Here is a 20,429-nt window from a genome sequence, read left to right on the forward strand (position 1 = left end):
ATGACAACATCTGTGTGATAACAGTTAGGTAAGCCGCCCGAAAAATAAACTTGAGTCACTTAATTCTCTGATAAGAAAGAGTAGAATGGGTGGCCCATTCCTTAAGCGCAAAACAAAACAACCGCTGGACAATGACCTTGCCACTCGTGACTTAGGTAGTCTGAACTTTAAACACAATAACACATTTGTCATCAACTATTGAACGCTAAAAAGTTATCGCTATAAAGAGAGAACGATATCGGTATAGAGAAAGAATTAATACATTGTTCTTATGACGAACCAACCAACATTTACTATTTTCATCGTTATAGAGGAATTATCATTATATAGGGAATCGTTATAGAGAGAGACTACTGTATATATATATATATATATATTGATATGATTGGTGTTTATAGAAAATAATTTATAAGTTACACTACTAGATAATATTAGATATAAAAAGTATTTGGTTATTTTAATAAGTTATATACTAGAGAATTTTATAAAAATATATTTATGTGAGGGCATTTTTAAGAAATTAGCATATAATAATTGTAAAATAAACAATATATATATATATATATATATATATATATATATATATATATATATATATATTATTCAGCCCTTATGAATAGAGAGAAAAAACTGCAAGATTAAAAAGGTACATACCACTTTTTAACAGGATTGCGGAAGCAACATAGTCGTCTGAATTTGAATTTGGTTTGTTCAAATACTGATACTTCGTTTTATTTCTGCTTGCCAGAGTTTTATAAGCATTTTTGTCCGGCTTTAATTCTTTTTCTTTATCGGTATCACCTTTGCTTGATTCGTCAGGTGATTTATTATAGGATATCTGTAACAGAAGGTTGACGGATAATTAGGGAATACTATAACGTTTATTATCGTTTTATTTTATTATACGTCGTATCCTCAGATCCCTTACATTTGATAACAAATTATGTTCTGATGTACAACATGCCAACTGGTTATATTACGGTCAGTATATAACCGACGGTTTCCAAAAAAAGTACATACGTAGTAATTCTACAATACTCAGAAAGTCCCTGACCCAACATATAGATGAAACCAACAAAAATAAATTCATATTCTTTAAAAAATACCGACTACAAACTTATATATAAATTTACTATTAATGTTCAGTTAAACGACGTCAGTAACTCGTACAAGCTACTTAAATTGAGTATTGGCACAAAATAATTTTCAAGTCAGAAGAATATTAACTATATTTGAGTATAACGTTTTGGAAGATACGCTAATATAATCTTATTTTAGATTTACTTCAAATAAAGTTAACATACTTAAATACTGGAAATATTTGTCGAAATCTGGCACAAAACTATGGTGTATCAAGACCTGCTATTTTAATATTTATTGCTCAAGTTATGGACTACAAGCTCATGTAAAATTTTTACGGAGTCATTTCACCCGACATGAATCACATATAAATCAATACTACAATGTGTAATAACAACTATATAAACTTTGCCGGCAATCAAATTAAGGGTTGCGCCTTAGATTTCTCACCCCTGTTCCAGGCGAATTGTATGGCATGGAAAAAAAAAATAATCTATATACTGATTCTAAACTTTGTGTATGAATGCCGTACTATGTCAAATTGCCAAAAATGGAGAAAAGTTTTCCGAATATACAAAATTTTCCTTACTCCTGGTGGCAATATTTTTGTACAGCATTAGGTTGCAGGTAATTATTTTTATATAACCTGCCTAAGTTATAAATGTACAAATATTTTTGACCAAAAAGCCCTCTCAACCTCGTTAAGTGGTAAGTTTATCTTACCTCTAACTCACTTGTACCGAAAAGAATTGACGGCATAGTTTCTAACGTTGTTATTACATATTTTAGTATTGTTTTATATGTGCTTCGTGCTATAAGTCAAATGACCCAATAATAATATCCCACTTGCAGTCTTGCAATGTAGTTTGCGAAGTATTAAAATCATTTATAAAAGAAAGTACATAAATCATTTATTCTAAATTATATTTTGTCACGAAAAGGCTTAATCAAACATTAGTTTTTTAAGCAGTATGGCAACACTTTTTCCAAAAATATTTAATTCATAAAATTTTTCATATTTGGTATCTTACATTATCTGATAGCGATTCTAGTAAGTATTTGAATATGCGAAACTCTTTTATCTGTGCTTTTATCACATTTTTACGGTTTGGTACAATTGTAGTCGTAGGATCCTTATTTGACTAATTATTTCTGGCGGTTCATCATCTCTGTTCGATATCTCCATTGTTATGACTGTCGTAATTAGATAAATGAAAACCAATAAAAAGTTACTTCCGTACATGGTTAAATTTATCAGGGCGTCCAACAGATTTGTAAGAAGCCAGTTATATAATTTATAATGCTAAAATCAACACAACAAATCATTTAACAAATCGTTATTTCTTAGAGCTATATTTAAAAACTGAACTCACAAATGGACTGAAAATAAATATTCAATTATAGATCAAGTCGTGTACACAATTTATTCGGTAATTTTCCCAGCAGATTCAGGATTTTTGAAAATTTTACTCTTCAAGATAAAATATTTTGAATACGAATGAGCGAGTAACAAATAATATTAGAACAGGTGTGGGAAAGTGATAAATTTTATGTGAAACTAGGGTTTTATCAGCGGTCAGTGCCTTAGTCCTTATTTCTCATTAGTATTGGATCAAATAACATGGAAACTATAGGGTAACATTTCCTGGTGCTTAATATATGCTGCGGTATAGTGTTAGTAGAAAATACTAAAAGGGATTTAAAACAAAAAATAAAACAGTGGAGAAAAAAAATTTAATACCTAGTAGGATAAAAATAGAGTATTTGCAATCTTCATTGAAGATGGAGTTACAACTACCAATGAAATTATAACTTTAGATGATGAAATGATTGTAAGTAATAGTTTTTAGTACTTAGAATCGGTAATAAAGGGCAATAGGGAAATAGATGTAAAATGCACGCAAACTAGAGCTGATGTATGAAATTGAATGTTGCGCAGTTAAAAGGAAACAATTACAATGAATGAATACACATGGCGAAAATAAGAATAATTAGATAGATGAGTAAAGTAACAAAAAGAATAAAATTAAAATAACTATATTAAGGGCTTAAAGGAGTTGCATTAATTAATGCCAAATGAGAGAGCATAGATTAAGATGGTTTGGGCATCTTCAATGTCAAGACACTAATCATCCAATACAAAGAATTGATAATCTGTTAGTTTCTGGAGAAAGTAGGAGAGGAAGACGAACGAAGACCTGAGAGGAGATGCTTAAGCAGGACATGTCAATAATGGAGATCAATATTGATTTAACTCAAGATAAAAACTTACGAAAAAAAAAGTAATAAGGGAAGCCGACTTCGTATAAAAATAAAAGCAAAGATAATGATCATCCTTTTGTTAGATGTAGCATAAAGTATAGCTTAAACACTATAATAAATACAATGTATAAAATTGTAAATGTAAATAAAAATGTGTCCATTATTGTAAACCACTTTTAGGTATGTGCTCATACCATTTATATTTTTGATTTTTGCTACCTCTTGCAAGTAGGCAGATAATTTTGTTTGCAACTATGGCGCTGAAACCTTCAATATCCACGGTGTCTACTAATGTTATGATGGCTTCATCTCAAGCTTGTTTATTTCTATTAACGAGCTGATTTTAGTTTCACGGACACTCATGTTACTCACAAATTTCACACTAGGATCTTCAGCTAATTTCTTAGATGTTATATTACTAACAACAATACTATTGGAGTAACTAAAATTCATTAGCAAAAAGAGTACTGCATTTTTATTAATTAGTACTTGATTTCTCCCCTTGACAGATCTATATAGTAATAACCATTCGACTAAAACCTCTCTTCTAAAACGAACATAAAAAACATTGCAGAATGTCTGTTTACCTGGTATTTCAGGTACTAAGTTTTATGGCTGTCTGGTGTAAGCTATAAAGAATATTGCTAGGATCCTGGCTTCTTCTCCTTTTAGTTCCATGACCGGTATTGATCGTTGGATATTATGTTGGCTACCATATTCGCTATCCCGACTGTATTGACAGCAGCTCTAAATAATGATGTAAGTCCATAAGTCCATTTTTCGTATCATTGTATTTTTCAGTCATGATGTTCCTTTTTTTTTCCGTTTAACTTTGATCATTCCCTGGCTCTTTTCTTTCTTTTCCTGGCCCCTGTCTGTTGTAATAACGACTATTGGAATGAAATAAGAAATAAAGATAGCTTCGAGTATTGGAATGACAGAGGCACACACAGGGAGCAACCTGTCAGAGTACTTCGTAATTGTAAAGGGACTTGTAGTATCCAAGACGAGTTCATAAGGATCTGTCCTTACTTAATAATATGTTGGCAACTTGTTGGAAACATGTTTCTAATGACTTATTGATAACTTTTGTGTTAAACGATGAAGGTTTTTATTTAGATTACAAGGAGCAGGTAACATTTTTATAGCCCAGTCCATTCCAACATGTCCGGCAAAAATTATGTATATCTCGCGGCTTCCACTTGTGTAGTTTTAGCGTGAAAAGATAAAAAGAAAAAGAGGAGATTTTGGATACGCCCTACTTTACGTTCACGGAATAAATATTGTGGTAGTTATCTTTTAAATGACTTAAAAGTTGATATCTGGGTAAATTCATCACTATTAATTTGAGGATTTTTATAATCTTTGTGGCGTCAATCTCACAACACGATATTGTCTCTAAATAAATCTATTAAATGTATAGTTTCTTCTTTTGACCACTCTATTTTTCCACAAAACTTAAAAGATATCACAAAAATAAATCTTGTTTTGGCTCGTTTCCAGTGTATATACAACGGAAGAAAAGATTCAGAACATTAAATGTGAACGCACAGTCAACAGGTCGCAAAAACTTGTTGCAAATATCTTTTCATCTTTACCGCTCAACGAAAAGTAACAAATAGCTAGTTGGAATAACAAGCAACATGCAGATTTTAAGTATAACTTCCGCAACATGTTGAATAATACTGTTGATAATAGTGTTATACTACAAGTGAGGACGGATCCCTTTAGATGTAGTGGTGACCGGGTTGCGTTTCTAGCATTCGAGACGAGCTTTGGTGGATTCACAATTACAACCATCAGTAGGCCGTGGCGAGGATTGCGGTTGAAGGATAGTTGTGCAATACAGGTACAACGGGAAGGTATCCCACGTTATAGCTAACGTTCCATCTTCACCTGGAACTGAACTCATTGGAGCATTGCTTCTGCCAGAAAAGCACACAGGTTCTAAAGATCGCCTTGTCTTATTTAGTCAAAAGTATTTCTATATTTATAATCAACCCGATAAAGTCCTCAAAGCTTCACAGAAACCTCTTGTGCAGCTCTCTACTTAATTTTTAAGCTATTTTCTTATGGATTGTCCAAGTGCCTCATCATATTTGTATTATACATGATCTTTTGTTTCCGGTTAGTAATTTTACAATTTAGTGTTTATTTGTGTTAATAAATTACATAAAAATGTTAACATGTTCTAAAAAAAGTAATAAAATTTAAATCTATTAAAAGACTTATCTGAAAATTGATTAAATCATTCTGTACCATCCGTGAATAAGTGGATAAGTCAAATTTTCGTAAAAACAAGATATCTCAATCTTGAAATAGTTCTCTTTCAATTTCGTCATGTGAATAAATGAGTAATTTTTTTTTTTTATTTAGCTTTACGTGTCTCGACAGCGTAGGTCACTGACACAGGTACAATTTTAGTACATTAAATTACAAGAATATACAGTAACATTACAATTAATAAAGAAATACATTAAATATTGGTACAATTATTAATTATCAAATTCTAAACTACGTTTCTTCTTCTAAATATCCTGGTAAAGTTTGGTTTCATAGAGGAAATTAGTAAGGTTTTGGAATTGATTTGGCGAACTGAGAATATTTTGTAGGTTTTGACTCAAAAGATTATTTTTTCTTTCGTTGTTAAAGTGGGGACAGTCTACGAGAATATGTTTAACAGATAGAATATTACCACAGTGTGTGCATGTAGGTGGATCTTGGGAAGTCATTAAATGTTTATGAGTTATTCTTGTATGGCCGATTCTAAGTCGGCGAATTAAGATTTTGTTTTTTCGTGTCATGGAAGGAAACTCAAGCTTTTTAACGCTGGGATGGATGTCACGAAGCTTGGAAGGGATTTTATTCCAGTGATCTTGCCAAGACATTTGGATGATATTTTTAAAATGCGACTGTAAATCTGTATGAAGTTGTATGTTTTCAGTCTCCATATTAGAAGACGAGGCTTGTTTTTACAATTTTACAAAGAGGTCGGCTAGTTCGTTACCTGGGATTCCTACATGAGAAGGAATCCAGATGATGGTTATGGATACTCCCATTGAGATTAAACTATCGAAAGAGTTTTGAATAGCTTGAACCAAAGGATGTACCGTGTACAAACTTTTGAGAGAATAGATAGACGCTAAAGAGTCTGTACATATTGCTACTTTTTTATATTTTGGAGATATTAAGTTTGTAGCTTGGAGAATAGAGAATAATTCAGCAGTATGTATGCAGCAGAAGAGCGGCAGATTACAAGATGTGATTAAATCGGTGTTTGAAGTTACAGCACATCCAACAGCTGTAGGACTCTTAGAAGCATCTGTGTATAAAATTTAGTCAAAGCTGTTTTTAGCAAATAAATCATTTAAAGGTTTGCCTTAGAAATTGTGGATTTGTCTGACGCTTATCATAATTAGTTAACGAGATATTAAAATCTGCTATCGATTTATTCCAGGGAGGTTTAGGTGATATTAATATTGGAGTTGTGACTGAAAGATCGATATTATTCAGATGTGGTGAGAGATACTGTGGCATAGACTGAAGTTTAATAGGGGAAGGAGAGTTTAAAAGTTCATTACTTAATAATTTATAAGCTGGGTTTTCGGTATTAGCTGAGATTCGAGACGAATATTTTAAAAGGAGTTGCCGGCGACGTAGCCAGAGGGGAAGTTCATTAGCTTCTCTGTATAAACTCTCTGCGGGGCTCGACCTAAAGGCTCCAAGGCATATTCGGAGTGCAGTGTTGTGTACAGAATCAAGAAGTTTTAAATCTGATGGGCTAGCTGACATATAAATAAAACTGCAGTAGTCTATTTTTGAACGAATAAGACATCTATAAATCTGAAGCAAGGAGTCTTTGTCTGCACCCCAATGATGATTAGACAGAGTTTTTAATAAGTTAAGATTTGTCATGCACTTAGTTTTGAGATCTTTTAAGACTAAACTTACTTGGCATTTCCAAGTAAGTTTACTGTCGAATGTGAGTCCTAAAATCCGCATACTCTTTACTGTAGGTAGACAAGTACCATTTATGGTAATTTTAGGAATTATAGTACTGGCTGTCCTGCGAGAAAACTTAATGATTTTTGTCTTTTCGACAGAAAAGTTAAATCCACTTACTGAAGTCCATTCAAGCAATTGGTCAGTAGCATTCTGAAGTAGTTTGCAAGTGGCAACAGTGTCTTTGCCTCGGCAGAAAATTATTAAATCATCTGCGTAGAGTGCAAACTTGACCGGAAGCTCAATTTTATTACATATATCGTTTCTTCGTTATCTTACGTTAAAGGTTCTATTTGTTAGAAATTGATTAATAAATGAAGTTATATTTCCAGATATACTGTACTCCTCGAGTTTAGCTATAATAAGAGGCCTATACAGAGTATCGAATGCTTTTTCGATTACAAACGAAACAGCTATTAGGTCTTGTTTGCATTGAAAGGCGTTAATGATTGATGTTTGGAGGATTGCTAGATTGTCTGCTGTACTTCGGTGTGATCTAAAACCTGATTGTGCCAAATTTATTATTTTATATTGTTCTAGAAACCACAGGAGTCTTTTATTGATCATTTTCTCCATAAGTTTGCACATTGTACATGTTAGAGAAATTGGTCTGTAGGAATTTAGATCAGTTGAAGGTTTGCCTTGTTTTTTAACAGGAATTATTATGGATTTTTGCCACAAATTTGGAAATTATTTTTTGGTCCATATTAAATTGTAAATTTCCAGCAGTTTAGCTAGGCTAGGCCTTGAAAGATTTTTAATAAAGATAAAAGGAATGTTATCTGGACCTGCAGCTGAATTTTTGCAACAGAACAATGTGTCTGATAATTCTTGTAATGTAAACGGCATATTTAGAGAAATTTGATCAGATTTTCTGCTATCAGATAAACTGGAGTTTAGATTAGTAGACATGGGAAGCCGCCAATTTGAAGTAAGTCTATTAGTTGCTTTCTTATGAAAAGTTTCACCCAAGATGTTAACAATTTGTTGACTACAAGTGACTGTGCTGTTTTGAGTAAGTATGGCAGAAATTTTTGAATACGTTTTCTTTCCTGTCATGTGTTTAATTTTTTTCCAAATTTAGCTAGAAGGAGTATCAGTATTTATGGATGAGACCTGTTTTTTCCAAAAGTCTTTTTTGCTTTGTTTAATTACATACTTAGATTTGGCTCTCAGTTTTTTTAAGGTAATTAAATTTTCTTTAGTACTGTCTCTGCGGTATTAGTTTAATGCTGCCTTACTTTGTTGCAAAGCCAGAGAGCATCTTTCATTCCACCAAGGTGTTGGTTTACGAGACGAAGAAATTGCTATTTGTCCGATATTTGCTTCAGCAGCGGAGATTATACAGTTATTGAAAGCGCCAATATTTTCATTTGCATCTTCTGATAACTGCAGCTGATTTAATTTGCTTTCAGTATATAATCGAAAGCCATCCCAGTTGGCATTAGAAATGTTCCATTTTTTAAAGGGGTCGAAATGTTTTGCAGATTTTTCAGATATTAAAATAGGATAATAATTACTGTCATAAAGATAGTCAGCTGGTTTCCATGTGAGGTTGGGATATATTTTTGGGTGGCACAAACTTAAATCTATTGAGGAGAATGTACCAGTAGCAATATTAAAATGAGTTTTAGAATGATTATTCATTATACAAGTATCGGTAATATTTAATACATTTTCGACAGTCTTTCCCCGGTCGAAGGTTTTTTCAGAACCCCACAATGTATTGTGGGCATTGAAATCTCCAACAAGAAGGAAAGGTGAAGGAAGTTGGTATATGAGGTCCACTAAATCAGCTTCGGGTAAATTATAATTTGGAGGAATATAAATACTACAAACTGAAATTTTGTTTGGACACCAAATGTTAACGGCGATAGCTTCTAGGTTTGTGCAAATGGGAAGATGTGTGGAGTAGAGATCATTGGATACGAATATGGATGTTCCACCGCTAGCTCTAAGATAGTCAGTTCTTAAGAAATGATATCCTACAAAACCATTTAGAAGTCTTTTGTGGTCAGATTTGAAATTTGTTTCTTGTAAACATACTATGTCGGCAGTAGTATCAACGATTAACTTTTGAAGGTGTTCAAGTCTAGGGTAAAACCCATCACAATTCCATTGAATTAGATTGAAATTTATTAAAAAGAGGATTTTTGGGAATGTTGGGAGGTATCTGAGAGATATTCCTCATCCGGAGGTTCCAGTGATGACAGGGAATTTATGCTCACTGTGTCTGCTGTGTCAGACTGAAAATCTTGTTTAAGTTTTTTTGATATTCGTGTAAATCTGTATTTTAGTGAATTATCTGTTAGAAAAGGATAAACATTATACATGTCAGAGAGTAATGATTTGATGTCATGTGTAAACTGTTGGTCTTCAGATAATAAATTGCTACTACCGTAACTATTTTCAAGAAAACTTATGAAATTGTCTACAGAAGTGGAAAAAGAGTGTGATGACTTACTAAAACAGTCTTTTATTGCTTCTTTTGAGGCATCCGTGATTTTGGAACTATCAGACGAATCTTTTTTTAACTTCTTCCTAGCTTGTTTCATTGGTTTCTTGTTTGTACCTTGATAAGGAGGTGGCATTGCAGGTAAAATTTCTTCTTGTGTTTCTGACACGTTGATTACGTTGGAATCTGTTGAATTCGAAAAGGCTCTCTTCATTCCAGGGACAGGTGAGGATGGTATTGCTTCAGTTGTTGATGGATTCTCTGTAGAAACTGAAGGGACATTTGTGTTTGGGCAATTGTTAGCTACATGTCCAGATTGTTTGCATAGAAAACAGAGCATTTTATCGGTGGACAAAAATATGCGATGTGCATTACCTTCAAATAAAATGACCAATGAAGTTTGGATCTCGTAGTTATCATTCGGTGGGACTATATAGACTTGTCTACGGAAGGAAAGAATATGGTTATATTCGTCGTCTGGAATTCCTGCCCTTAGGAACGAGATGGGTGAAGCAATCTGTAGGCCAAAATCTTTGAGTGCTGACTCGATAAGTTCATGTGGAATAGATGGACATATATTTGATAAAACTAGACATTTAGCTGGTGTAACTAGTTTTCTAATATTATGGTCTACGTCTCCTACGCGAACAACAGGATTATTTGTGAGTAATAGATCCACACATTCTATATTGTTTAGGTAAATGCACAATCGGTTGTTCGAGATTCTGGAAGCGAAGCTGATGTTTTTCGGCCCAATAATATTTCCAATTGATTTGACGTAGTCAAATAATTTAAGATTGTTATCAGTTATATGGAACACTATAGCCTGCTCTTTTTTTGGGTATGTAGTTTTAGGTATAGACCTGGCAGCATATGAAACATATGAAACTGGAGGGCTATTACTTTCAGTTGTATTATGGTTATTTGCCGTTGGGGAACTTATATTAGATTTCATCTCGCCCCTGTAGTCAGAAGCGATAATAGCTTGGTCGCTAATATTTGTGGGTTGTGTTTGCTATAGGCAACCTTAAATACGGCATGCCGTAAAACTGGTTGCCTATACGAACCAGGAAGTTAGCGACTATTCTGATACGCTAGTATCACAGAACAATATTTATTACAATTGACAGAACTAGTGTCTTTGTTGGTTATGTTTTCAAGATAATGTAAAGTGAATTAACCAATGTACAACTCACCATAGATAAAGAATATATATTACTGAATAGATAGGAAACTGTGTAGGTTATTTCTGGACAATGCGCCATCTGGCGGCCTTAGGAAAGCAACATATTTTTAAAAAATCTTCTCGTAATTCTTCAAATATAAAGATTAATATTGAGGGTTTGATTATAAAAATAAAACAAACGTTGGTTCTTTTTCTACTTTATTTTCTTTTTTACGTTTTTATATAAACATTAATTACATGTATTTAAATGTAGTTGGTTAAACAGTGGCTATTCTGTAGTTTCTATAAATTACAACACAGAAACAGAGTAACAGAGAAGGAATAGCATCACATTTCAAGGTGGACTTATATCTCAATCCAACATAGCGGGCTTCTGGTCCATAATGAATTGTGCAAGTCTTCTCTGCCAATTTTGTTAATCCAAATATCATAAAGCTAAAAAATAAATAGTTTGTTTTTAATATTTTCTGTGAAATAATGTTACATAGTATATTTCTAGAGGTGCTTTACAAAAGGACAAATAAACAAAAGTTTTGTAGAAAAAGTTCTTGAAACATTGAAGAATTGCCACATTTTTAATGGCGATAATTTTAATTCCTAAAAAACTTTTACCTAATTCTATATCGGCAACAATTCTAATACACATCATAACGTGAAAGAAAGAAGTTTGGGACAACATCGGACATTTTAAGGCAATTATTAAAAAATAAATAAAATCTTATACCAGCATTTTCTACTTACCGCCCTATCTTTTGGAAAAATATGCATTTAAGCATCCTTATTGTAATTATTACAACCATTAACGCAACAGTTAAAAACCGTAATTATTTAAATATGATGGCAAAAAAGCAAACAATTATTTAATCGCAAATAATACAACTCGAAACACTGTGTCGAAACCACAATAAAAATGGCGTACTTGTTTTTTGTTTTGTTGGTTGCGGTATTGCGCAGTCACGAAGCTTTGCTATGAAGTGGCTACGCCCTCTGGTGTCCTTAGGAAATACAAATTTCAGAGGACTGTCACTCCCATAAGAGATACCCGGGCATGCAACTCACTTTGAGTCAGTTATAACATCATTTCACGATTCACTGTGTTCCATCAACTATATGGTTCAAATTTTAGATATAACAGTTTTGTTTATATCCGAAAATATTGACAAAATTTCGGCACTTCACACACAGAACTTAACTCGTTCAGTTCCCGTTGACCTTTAAAATGAGTAATTTAAATTTGCAAGGGTTTACTTGATAGGAGCCCGTGAATATTTGGATTTGACGATTTATTTGGTATCAGAACCGGTATATCGACTTGTCTAATATTAAAGAGTTTTAAATATTTGTTTGAAATAATGTATCTTGACTTGAACATCCGTGTACTTAATATTCAGTCAGTGAATAACTAGGTATGTAGAAATACCCACTTGGGCACGTTGCGTTTTGCTTTATTTTTCTTGGTATCTTCAATTAGGTACCTGTTTATCAACATAGCAAAATAGTAGGGGGTTTTACATTTGAATAGGGAGTAACTAGATATTCAAGACTAGTCTGTCACTTTTAGTTTTAAGTTTATACAGTTAACATGCGAGCCGGTATCTTAACGACTATTAGGTATTTGCATTTAAAAAACCTAAACAGGATACTTGTTTGAAATGTGATATTTTCGAAACAAAATTAAAAGTTCTTGAGGAAGGAGAGGAGAAAGAGAATTTGAGACAAGAGAGGGATAAACACCATCAGCTCGCAGACGATGCTTACAAGGCAAAACAGGTGGATAAGGAGGTTGCGTCTTCATACACTAAAAAAAGAGCATACACTTTTTATACAGAACACTGTCTTTTATAAGCGACAAATGTGGACGTTTAACCTTACTGTTCACGATTTAGCAACAAATGAAGTTACATGTTTCATGTGGGACGAATCAACTACTGGAAGAGGTGACAATCAGATAGCTTCTTGTATTTACCGCCTTTTATCGGAACATCATGATCTGCAATAGGTAACTTTCTACTCAGATACTTGCGGAGGCCAAATAAGAACCAGAAAGTCTCTTTCATATTCACTTTCGCTTTCACAAAACTACCAATCATGCTCTTATAGAGAAAGAAACGAAGAGAACACACATTAAGATCAATCACCCTAATGACTGGTATTAATAATAACAGCTGGTAACATCCTGCAAAAAGAAGAAACCATTCAAAGTAGTGGTAATGAAATAAAAATTCTTGGATTTCAGCAGTCTAGGAAAAGGGCATTAATCGTTAAAAAAGTTAACACCGATGGAGAAAACTTCCTGTGGTAGCCAGTGCAGTGGTTCCAATATAATAGTAATATTAGAATAGTGAAATATAACATAGTTTAGACGTTTTCAATCCTTTTAAATCTGTAAATTTCCGAAGAAGAGGAAAACACGTTGTACCAAGCATATAGCCCCGTATCACAGACAAGCTTTTGCCAATTAATAATGCGAAAAAGAAAGACCTACTTGATCTTTTGCCGCTTATCGATGAAGTTTTTCATAATTTTTACCAAAATGTGCTCACTACAGATATGCAATACTTGGTCCTCGATTTGGAAGAGTTTGATTTTGATGCAAATAATCAGTAGTTTTTTAGTTTCCTTTTCCAATTAAAGTTAATGTTGCGTGTTATAAAAAAATAAAGTATAAAAATCTGTTTAATTTTTTGTCCTAGAATTTATGTATAGTAAGTACAATAAGTCGGTAACTCAATAAGAGAAATTCACAGAAATTTGGCGTGAATAAGTGGGTAAGTTTGATTTTTTTAAGCATAAGGGATATACTTACAGCTCATAATTATGTACGTCATTCGTTGCGTGATTACTCACCTATTTCTATGAAAACAAAATTAAACTTAAAATTTTTATTCTTCAAAACTATTAAAATGTTTTAAATGGCCATCCTGAAAAGTTTATATTTTTGATTTATCGACTTATTCACAGATGGTACAGCATTATACATAGTTTATTAATTTTTATGTTGTGTATTGGACAACATAGGCGCCTTAGGATTTTTTCATGTAGGTGCCCAGGCCGTAACAAAGTGCACTTTTAGTTTAGTCGTTGATTTGTTTTATTTATGATTTTTTAAATTTAACTTAATATTTTTTTATTTCCCTAAGAATAATTAACTTTGTCTCTCATAATTGTATATGTTCATTTTCGTTTCATTAATGTTTTAAACTTTTATTATAGACAATAAGTTAAAAAGTATAAGTAAAAATTAAAAATCCGTGTAAAATAAATTCATAAAAATGTTAAACTTTATTCAATAATTTATTTGTAAGTATTAACCGGAGCAACTCACACCAAAAAAGTTCCGTCAATACTCGCGGTTGGTCGTTTTGACTGACTTCTGTTAGTCATATTACGTTAGTTATATTCATTAATTTTTAGCACACTACGAATATTGCTTTTAATTTGCGCGTGAACTTCCAAGAGTAAGATTCAGACAGTGACCATGATAATTAACGTATAAGATATATTTATTTTTTCCTTATTTGTTGTTTACTTTACTCTAGTAAAATATTTTCTATGATCGAAGCTCCATCGAAGCAAACAGCTTCAATGTCCTCATGGATTAATCTTTTTTAATATTTTCAGAAGAGTAATAACTTAATTAAAGGTCTCTTCCTTATTTAAGCTGTCCGTTGCAAACGTTAGCTATTAACATTTCAATTCTGATCTTGCTTACGGCACTTCTGAATAGTTCGACCGATGTGAACCCAAACCACTTCCACAGATGTTGGAGCCATGAGTATCTTCATGTGACTGGCCTCCGCCTACTGTCTATTTTTCCCTAGATAATCAATTAAAGTAGACGATACTTATCGTGTTTCAATATGTGGCCTAGATATTCAAGTTTTCTGTATTTAATTGTGCTCACGATTTCTTTTTCTTTTCCAGTTTTGTAGATTACCTCTATGTTGATGACAGGTCCAGGATATTCAAAGAATACGTCGGAATACCCAGATTTCGAATGATTCTGGTTTTTTCATGAGCGTCTCTGTCAACGTCCAGACCTTGGCATCATATAGTAAGATTTAAAAAATGCAACATTTAACTAGACGTAATTTTAGAGGACGAAAAAAATCCTTCCTTATGAGGAGCTTTTTTATATTATAAATGCTGCTCTAGGTTATTCTATTCTCGCTTTAATTTCTGTGAGCCGTTTCCATGTTGCATTTACGTTGGTGCTAGGTATACATAAGATTATACATAGTCAATTAATACGTTGTTTATCTGTAACTGTCGTGCAGGTTGTTACTTTTTGCTTATCAGCACCCATTTTGTCTTCTCGGAGTTAAGACTCAGGCCGTAGTCCTAGAGTATAAGTAGATGGAGAGCGAAAACTAGTTCTCTAGTTTCAAGTGCTTTCCAAAAGCCAAACTGCGATCTATCAATATTTGATTCACATGTATCATATATTCTTCTATGAATGATCTTGGTGAATCTTGGTACTACGGCACCGACGATAAATACATATGAAAATGAAAGAGACGAATATCCATTGCCAATAAAAGCCACCATGAAAAACATCAATATAATAAAATGAAAAAGACAGTAAAGATTCCATTTCACGTACCAATCGTCTATGTATCTGTTTATACGTATTTCGCTTTAATAAAGCTCATCAGAACAGTTATTCATAGGCGTTCTCAACGTGAAAAATAGATCTTTCCTGTCTTAAGAAGCAATAATAAAATGGCTTCGAAACGGACGCAATAGCGACATCTGATATTAAATCAGTAAAATAGTTTCGAAACACAATTCAGATAACTGCCTTAATCTGAGCCTTCTATAAATTGCAAGGCATAGCCAGACGTTGATAAAGATGTTAATAGAGACATGGGGAATCTAAAATTTGCATTCCACGACATGTCTCCTGAACTAAGCAGATATCGTTAGCGAATTGGTTTCTTGTACTCATACAGAGTAGATCCAAACAAAATGAAAAAGACAGTAAAGATTCCATTTCACGTACAAATCGTCTATGTATCTGTTTATACGTATTTCGCTTTAATAAAGCTCATCAGAACAGTTATTCATAGGCGTTCTCAACGTGAAAAATAGATCTTTCCTGTCTTAAGAAGCAACAATAAAATGGCTTCGAAACGGACCCAATAGCGACGTCTGATATTAAATCCGTAAAATAGTTTCGAAACACAATTCAGATAACTGCCTTAATCTGAGCCTTCTATAAATTGCAAGGCATAGCCAGACGTTGATAAAGATGTTAATAGAAACATGGAGTATCTAAAATTTGCATTCCACGACATGTCTCTACAACTATGCAGAAATCATTAGCGAATTGGTTTCTTGTACTCATACAGAGTAGATCCGAATAAAATGAAAAAGACAGTAAAGATTATAAAGATAAAAAGAATAATTGCAGTTTTCCATTCGTCAAAGATTTTATTTTATGTACCAATTTTCGGTACGAAATTTTGAATGTGTTATGGGTTGAATAAGAATCTTACCTTCGTATTTGAACATTTCAGTGACTATTTGATCTGTTCATCTTGTTGATAATGTTGAATCCACTTGTCTTTTTGGATATAAGTGTCTTCAAAAAGTTCTTGTATTTTATTTTTCTGTTCCTCCTCATCCTATGTGCCATCTCTGTTAAGGCTGGTGATCAGTATGGTAAGGTCTTCATGAGCTTATATGAGAGCGTTTTCTCCAGTTCTAGATTTCTTCTTCCTTTCTATAACATATTTTCCTTAAATGTTTTCCCCAATAAGTATTTGTAGTTGTTCGTATTCATATATCCAAGAGGTTTTTTTTCATTTTAACGGTCTTTAACAGATTCAGATGAGTATTAAGCGTTGACAACATTCCTACATTGGTTTCAACTGGATTTTAGTTTAACTTTTCGTAACATTCCTTTGTACAGCCACATTTAAAATACGCTTCTCTTGTTGATGGCGCCATGTTTGAGTGTCTATGTTTCGTAGCTAAACAGAAGCAGGGACCATATATAACATTTTAGTGCTCTCAGTCTTATTAGTATCGCCAATTTTGGGTAACAAAGTATGTTTCTCATGTTCATGAATCCCGCTCTGGCGCTTTTAAGTCGTCTCTGGATTTTCTTAAGTGGTTTACTTGGCAATTTATTTCTCAACCCAGGTTTTTTAATACCTGGGTTGACTTACCCAATAATTAGTTCAATTAGCCCAATTTTAATATAATACTAATACTTATTTATGTATAATTTATTATATAATAAATATTTTAACTATTGCTGAAATATCAGTGACAGCCATGCAATAATCGTGCAGTTACTTGAATAGAATTTCTTCTTTTGATGCCTTTAGTTTAAAATCAGTTCTAACTAGTTATTTCTATTAAAATCTAGTACAAGTTGCATGCGAAAAGAAATTTCAGATATATCAGCATGTCAGAACTGCGTCACATTTGACCAAAAAAGACAAAACTAAATCTGGAGAAAGCTTCAATATCAAGCTTCGGTTTCTAAGTCTTTTTGGTCAACTTCAAAAAAAGGAAACGAAGAAGATACTTTTAATGAAGACTTGTGCCGTGCATTATTCTCTTCAAATATAATGCTTTTAAAATTATTCAATGAAAACTTAACTTCTTACAAGAAAAAAAACTGTATATGAAATATTACAAGTGAAAGGACTCTAAAGAGGAACTCTTTAGAAACCCTAAAGAAGGAATATAGAAAAAACCAACTCTGCAACAATATCATGTTTTGTACAAGAAGAAATATCAAATTTTTCTCTTTCTCTATTTATCTTTTTCTTATCTCTCTGTTCTTAGCCGTAAATTATTGCTTTTTTATCCGATGCTACACCGATGCACAAGGCAGGACAAAATTAAAAAATATTTTATAACTTAATACACGTTACTTGTTTGGCACATGGAATGAACAGAGTTGTGGAGAAAATTAGAAAAAAGATTCCTTTTGTACACTCCCTGATATCAAGCATAAAAAAGTATTCCTCAAACAAATCTCTTATAAGAATTCACTGTATACAGAAATGTTTCCCAATATTCCACTTCCGTCAGAACCCCTTCTAACACGATGGGGAACATGATTGGAAGCTGCATTTTTCTATTCAGACTATTTCGTAGATTTAAAAAATATAATTTACGCTTTAACGGATGAAAGTTCCCAATCTCTTCTAGATGCCAAACAAATTTTTAAAATAACGTTCTTCAGCAGCAACTTTCATTCATAAATCAAATTGTAAAAAACTATTAGGTACTTAATTAGAATCATCAAAATTGTCCTTGGTAGAAAGCAATAAAATAAATTAGAGCAGCTTTTCAAAATGTTAAAGGTGACACTGGAAAAGATATTTTTCAAAAATTTGAAACAGTAATTCTAAAAACAATAGTTATTGAGGTAGCTGACGTTCTTGTTGGTAGTTTTTGAGAAGCAATAGATTTAGAACCAAATATTTTGTGAATTTAAAATCAGCTCCCATAACTTCCGTTAACGTGAAAAGAATATTTTAAATTTACAAATTTATATATACATAGACAGAAGCCATGGGTTTTTATTGAAAATTTTTAAAAAACATTTGGTCATTTATTTTTTCCATAATTCTAATTAATAATTAGTACATTACAATTACTTACTTAGCTTTTTAATTTATTTTGTTTTTGTAATTTATTGTTTGCTAATTATATATTAAAATAAACATTAAGTAATATGTAAATATTTTTAAGTATTAAGTAAAATAACCATTGTTAAATATACAGGGTGGTCCTTAAGTAATTGTACAAAAAGAAACCGTAGATTCTATACTTTAAAATATTGCGATTTAAATCAAATTGCTTTAATACAATGTTGATATTAAGAAAGATACAGGGTGTTAAAGTGAAAATTAAAAATTTTAATTTTCACTATAACTTTCATGTTTGTGAACATTTATGTATTAAAATTCATAACTGGTTACTATTGATCATCAGAAATTATAATCTGATGCATACTTTAATTTAGCTGATAGAGGGCGCCACATATGCCACATATGTGGTATACATTTGCAATTAACTTTTTTGCTTTTTAAGTTACCGGTGTTTGTGATAAAAAATATTAAAGATACATTATTTTACAAAAAAAAGGTATACTTGTTAATAACTTCAAAACTCAACAGTTTTCGAGATAATCGCATTTTACAAATCAACTACATAATTCAGATTTAATGCAATTACTCCAGGCAACGAAAGAAAATTATACAAAAACATCAATACTTCTGAATTTTGGTATAAAATGCCTTCAATAAAGTTAATAGTTAACGAAATATTAAATAAAATAAATATATTAGCAGGATAGAATAGTAGGATTTAACAAAATAACAGAATAATTGGATTTTACATCAAACATTTTACGTTTTGCATTAAATTAAAGTGCGACCCGTGCCTTAAACTCTCTTCTCTGGCAAAAAAAAATTCGACGAGAAACCAAAAAACACATTTACGGTAGTATAGTCCAAAGTATTACACTTTACGGTTCGGAAGTATGGGACGTCACCAAAGCTAATAGAAACAAACTTATGACGACAGAAATGGATTATCTCAGACGAAGCTGCGGTAGATCGAAACTGGAGAGAGTTAGAAACGAACAAATAAGAAACGAAATGAAAATGGAGAGAAATATCAATGATGACATAGAAAGAAAACAATTAATCTGGTTCGGACATGTTAAAAGAATGCCAGAGTACAGATGGCCTAGGAGAGTACTGGAATGGATCCCTCCTAAAAGAAGAAAGAGAGGACGACCACGAAGAAGTTGGCGCAACGATATTGATGAAGCAATGGCGGCAAGAGACTTAGAAGAGGCAACTGCATATGACAGAAAAAAATGGAAATTGGGGGCGGAGAAGCGGCGACAGCCGTAATAAATCCGTTATTATATTATATATATATTAAATTAAAGTCATAATCAAAATATTTTATTAATAAACCAAATTAAAAAATAGTTAAACTTAATAACATTAAACTTTTTGTCAAAGTAAGTGTTCGATATGTCCACCATTTTCTTTAATTTATTTGTCATTACATTCCATAAAAGATCGTCTCATATTAAATAGCATCATTGGTTCTAAAGAAACTGCTGCAGTATTTATAATAAGTATTATAAGTATAATATATAATAAACATAATATAATAATAAAGTATTCGTTTGGGAATTTTATGAATTAAATAATTATATTAATATCTCATCACATGACCAAGGAATATGACTACCACGAACAATCCAACGTTCAGGAAAGTTGTATTTAATTGTGTTCTCACTGCACTTTTCTCTATAATGTGGTGGTGTACCAATCAATAAAATCATTTTATAAAAAATGTAAATAAATCTCATCATTCAAATTACAAGGCAATTCGCATGTCCATAAAAAATAATTACAAATGGTACCAAACCATACGATATGCAGTTTAAACATGAAT

The 20,429-nt window shown here is 32.3% G+C and overlaps 1 protein-coding gene across 1 annotated transcript in view; it reads right to left on the bottom strand.

Annotated features, from left to right (window-relative positions):
- The window catches only part of LOC140435902 (uncharacterized), a 34,445-nt gene extending 32,606 nt beyond the window's left edge, over window positions 1–1,839 (bottom strand). Inside the window, exons 1-2 of the mRNA XM_072524615.1 lie at window positions 1,804–1,839; window positions 655–838 (exon numbers count right to left, since the gene is read on the bottom strand). Coding sequence (XP_072380716.1) covers window positions 655–838; window positions 1,804–1,839 — 220 coding nt within the window. The remainder of the gene's footprint in view (window positions 1–654; window positions 839–1,803) is intronic.
- Between the last annotated feature and the right edge of the window lie 18,590 nt (window positions 1,840–20,429).

Source organism: Diabrotica undecimpunctata, chromosome 3 (assembly GCF_040954645.1).
Source record: "Diabrotica undecimpunctata isolate CICGRU chromosome 3, icDiaUnde3, whole genome shotgun sequence".
Taxonomy (NCBI): domain Eukaryota; kingdom Metazoa; phylum Arthropoda; class Insecta; order Coleoptera; family Chrysomelidae; genus Diabrotica; species Diabrotica undecimpunctata.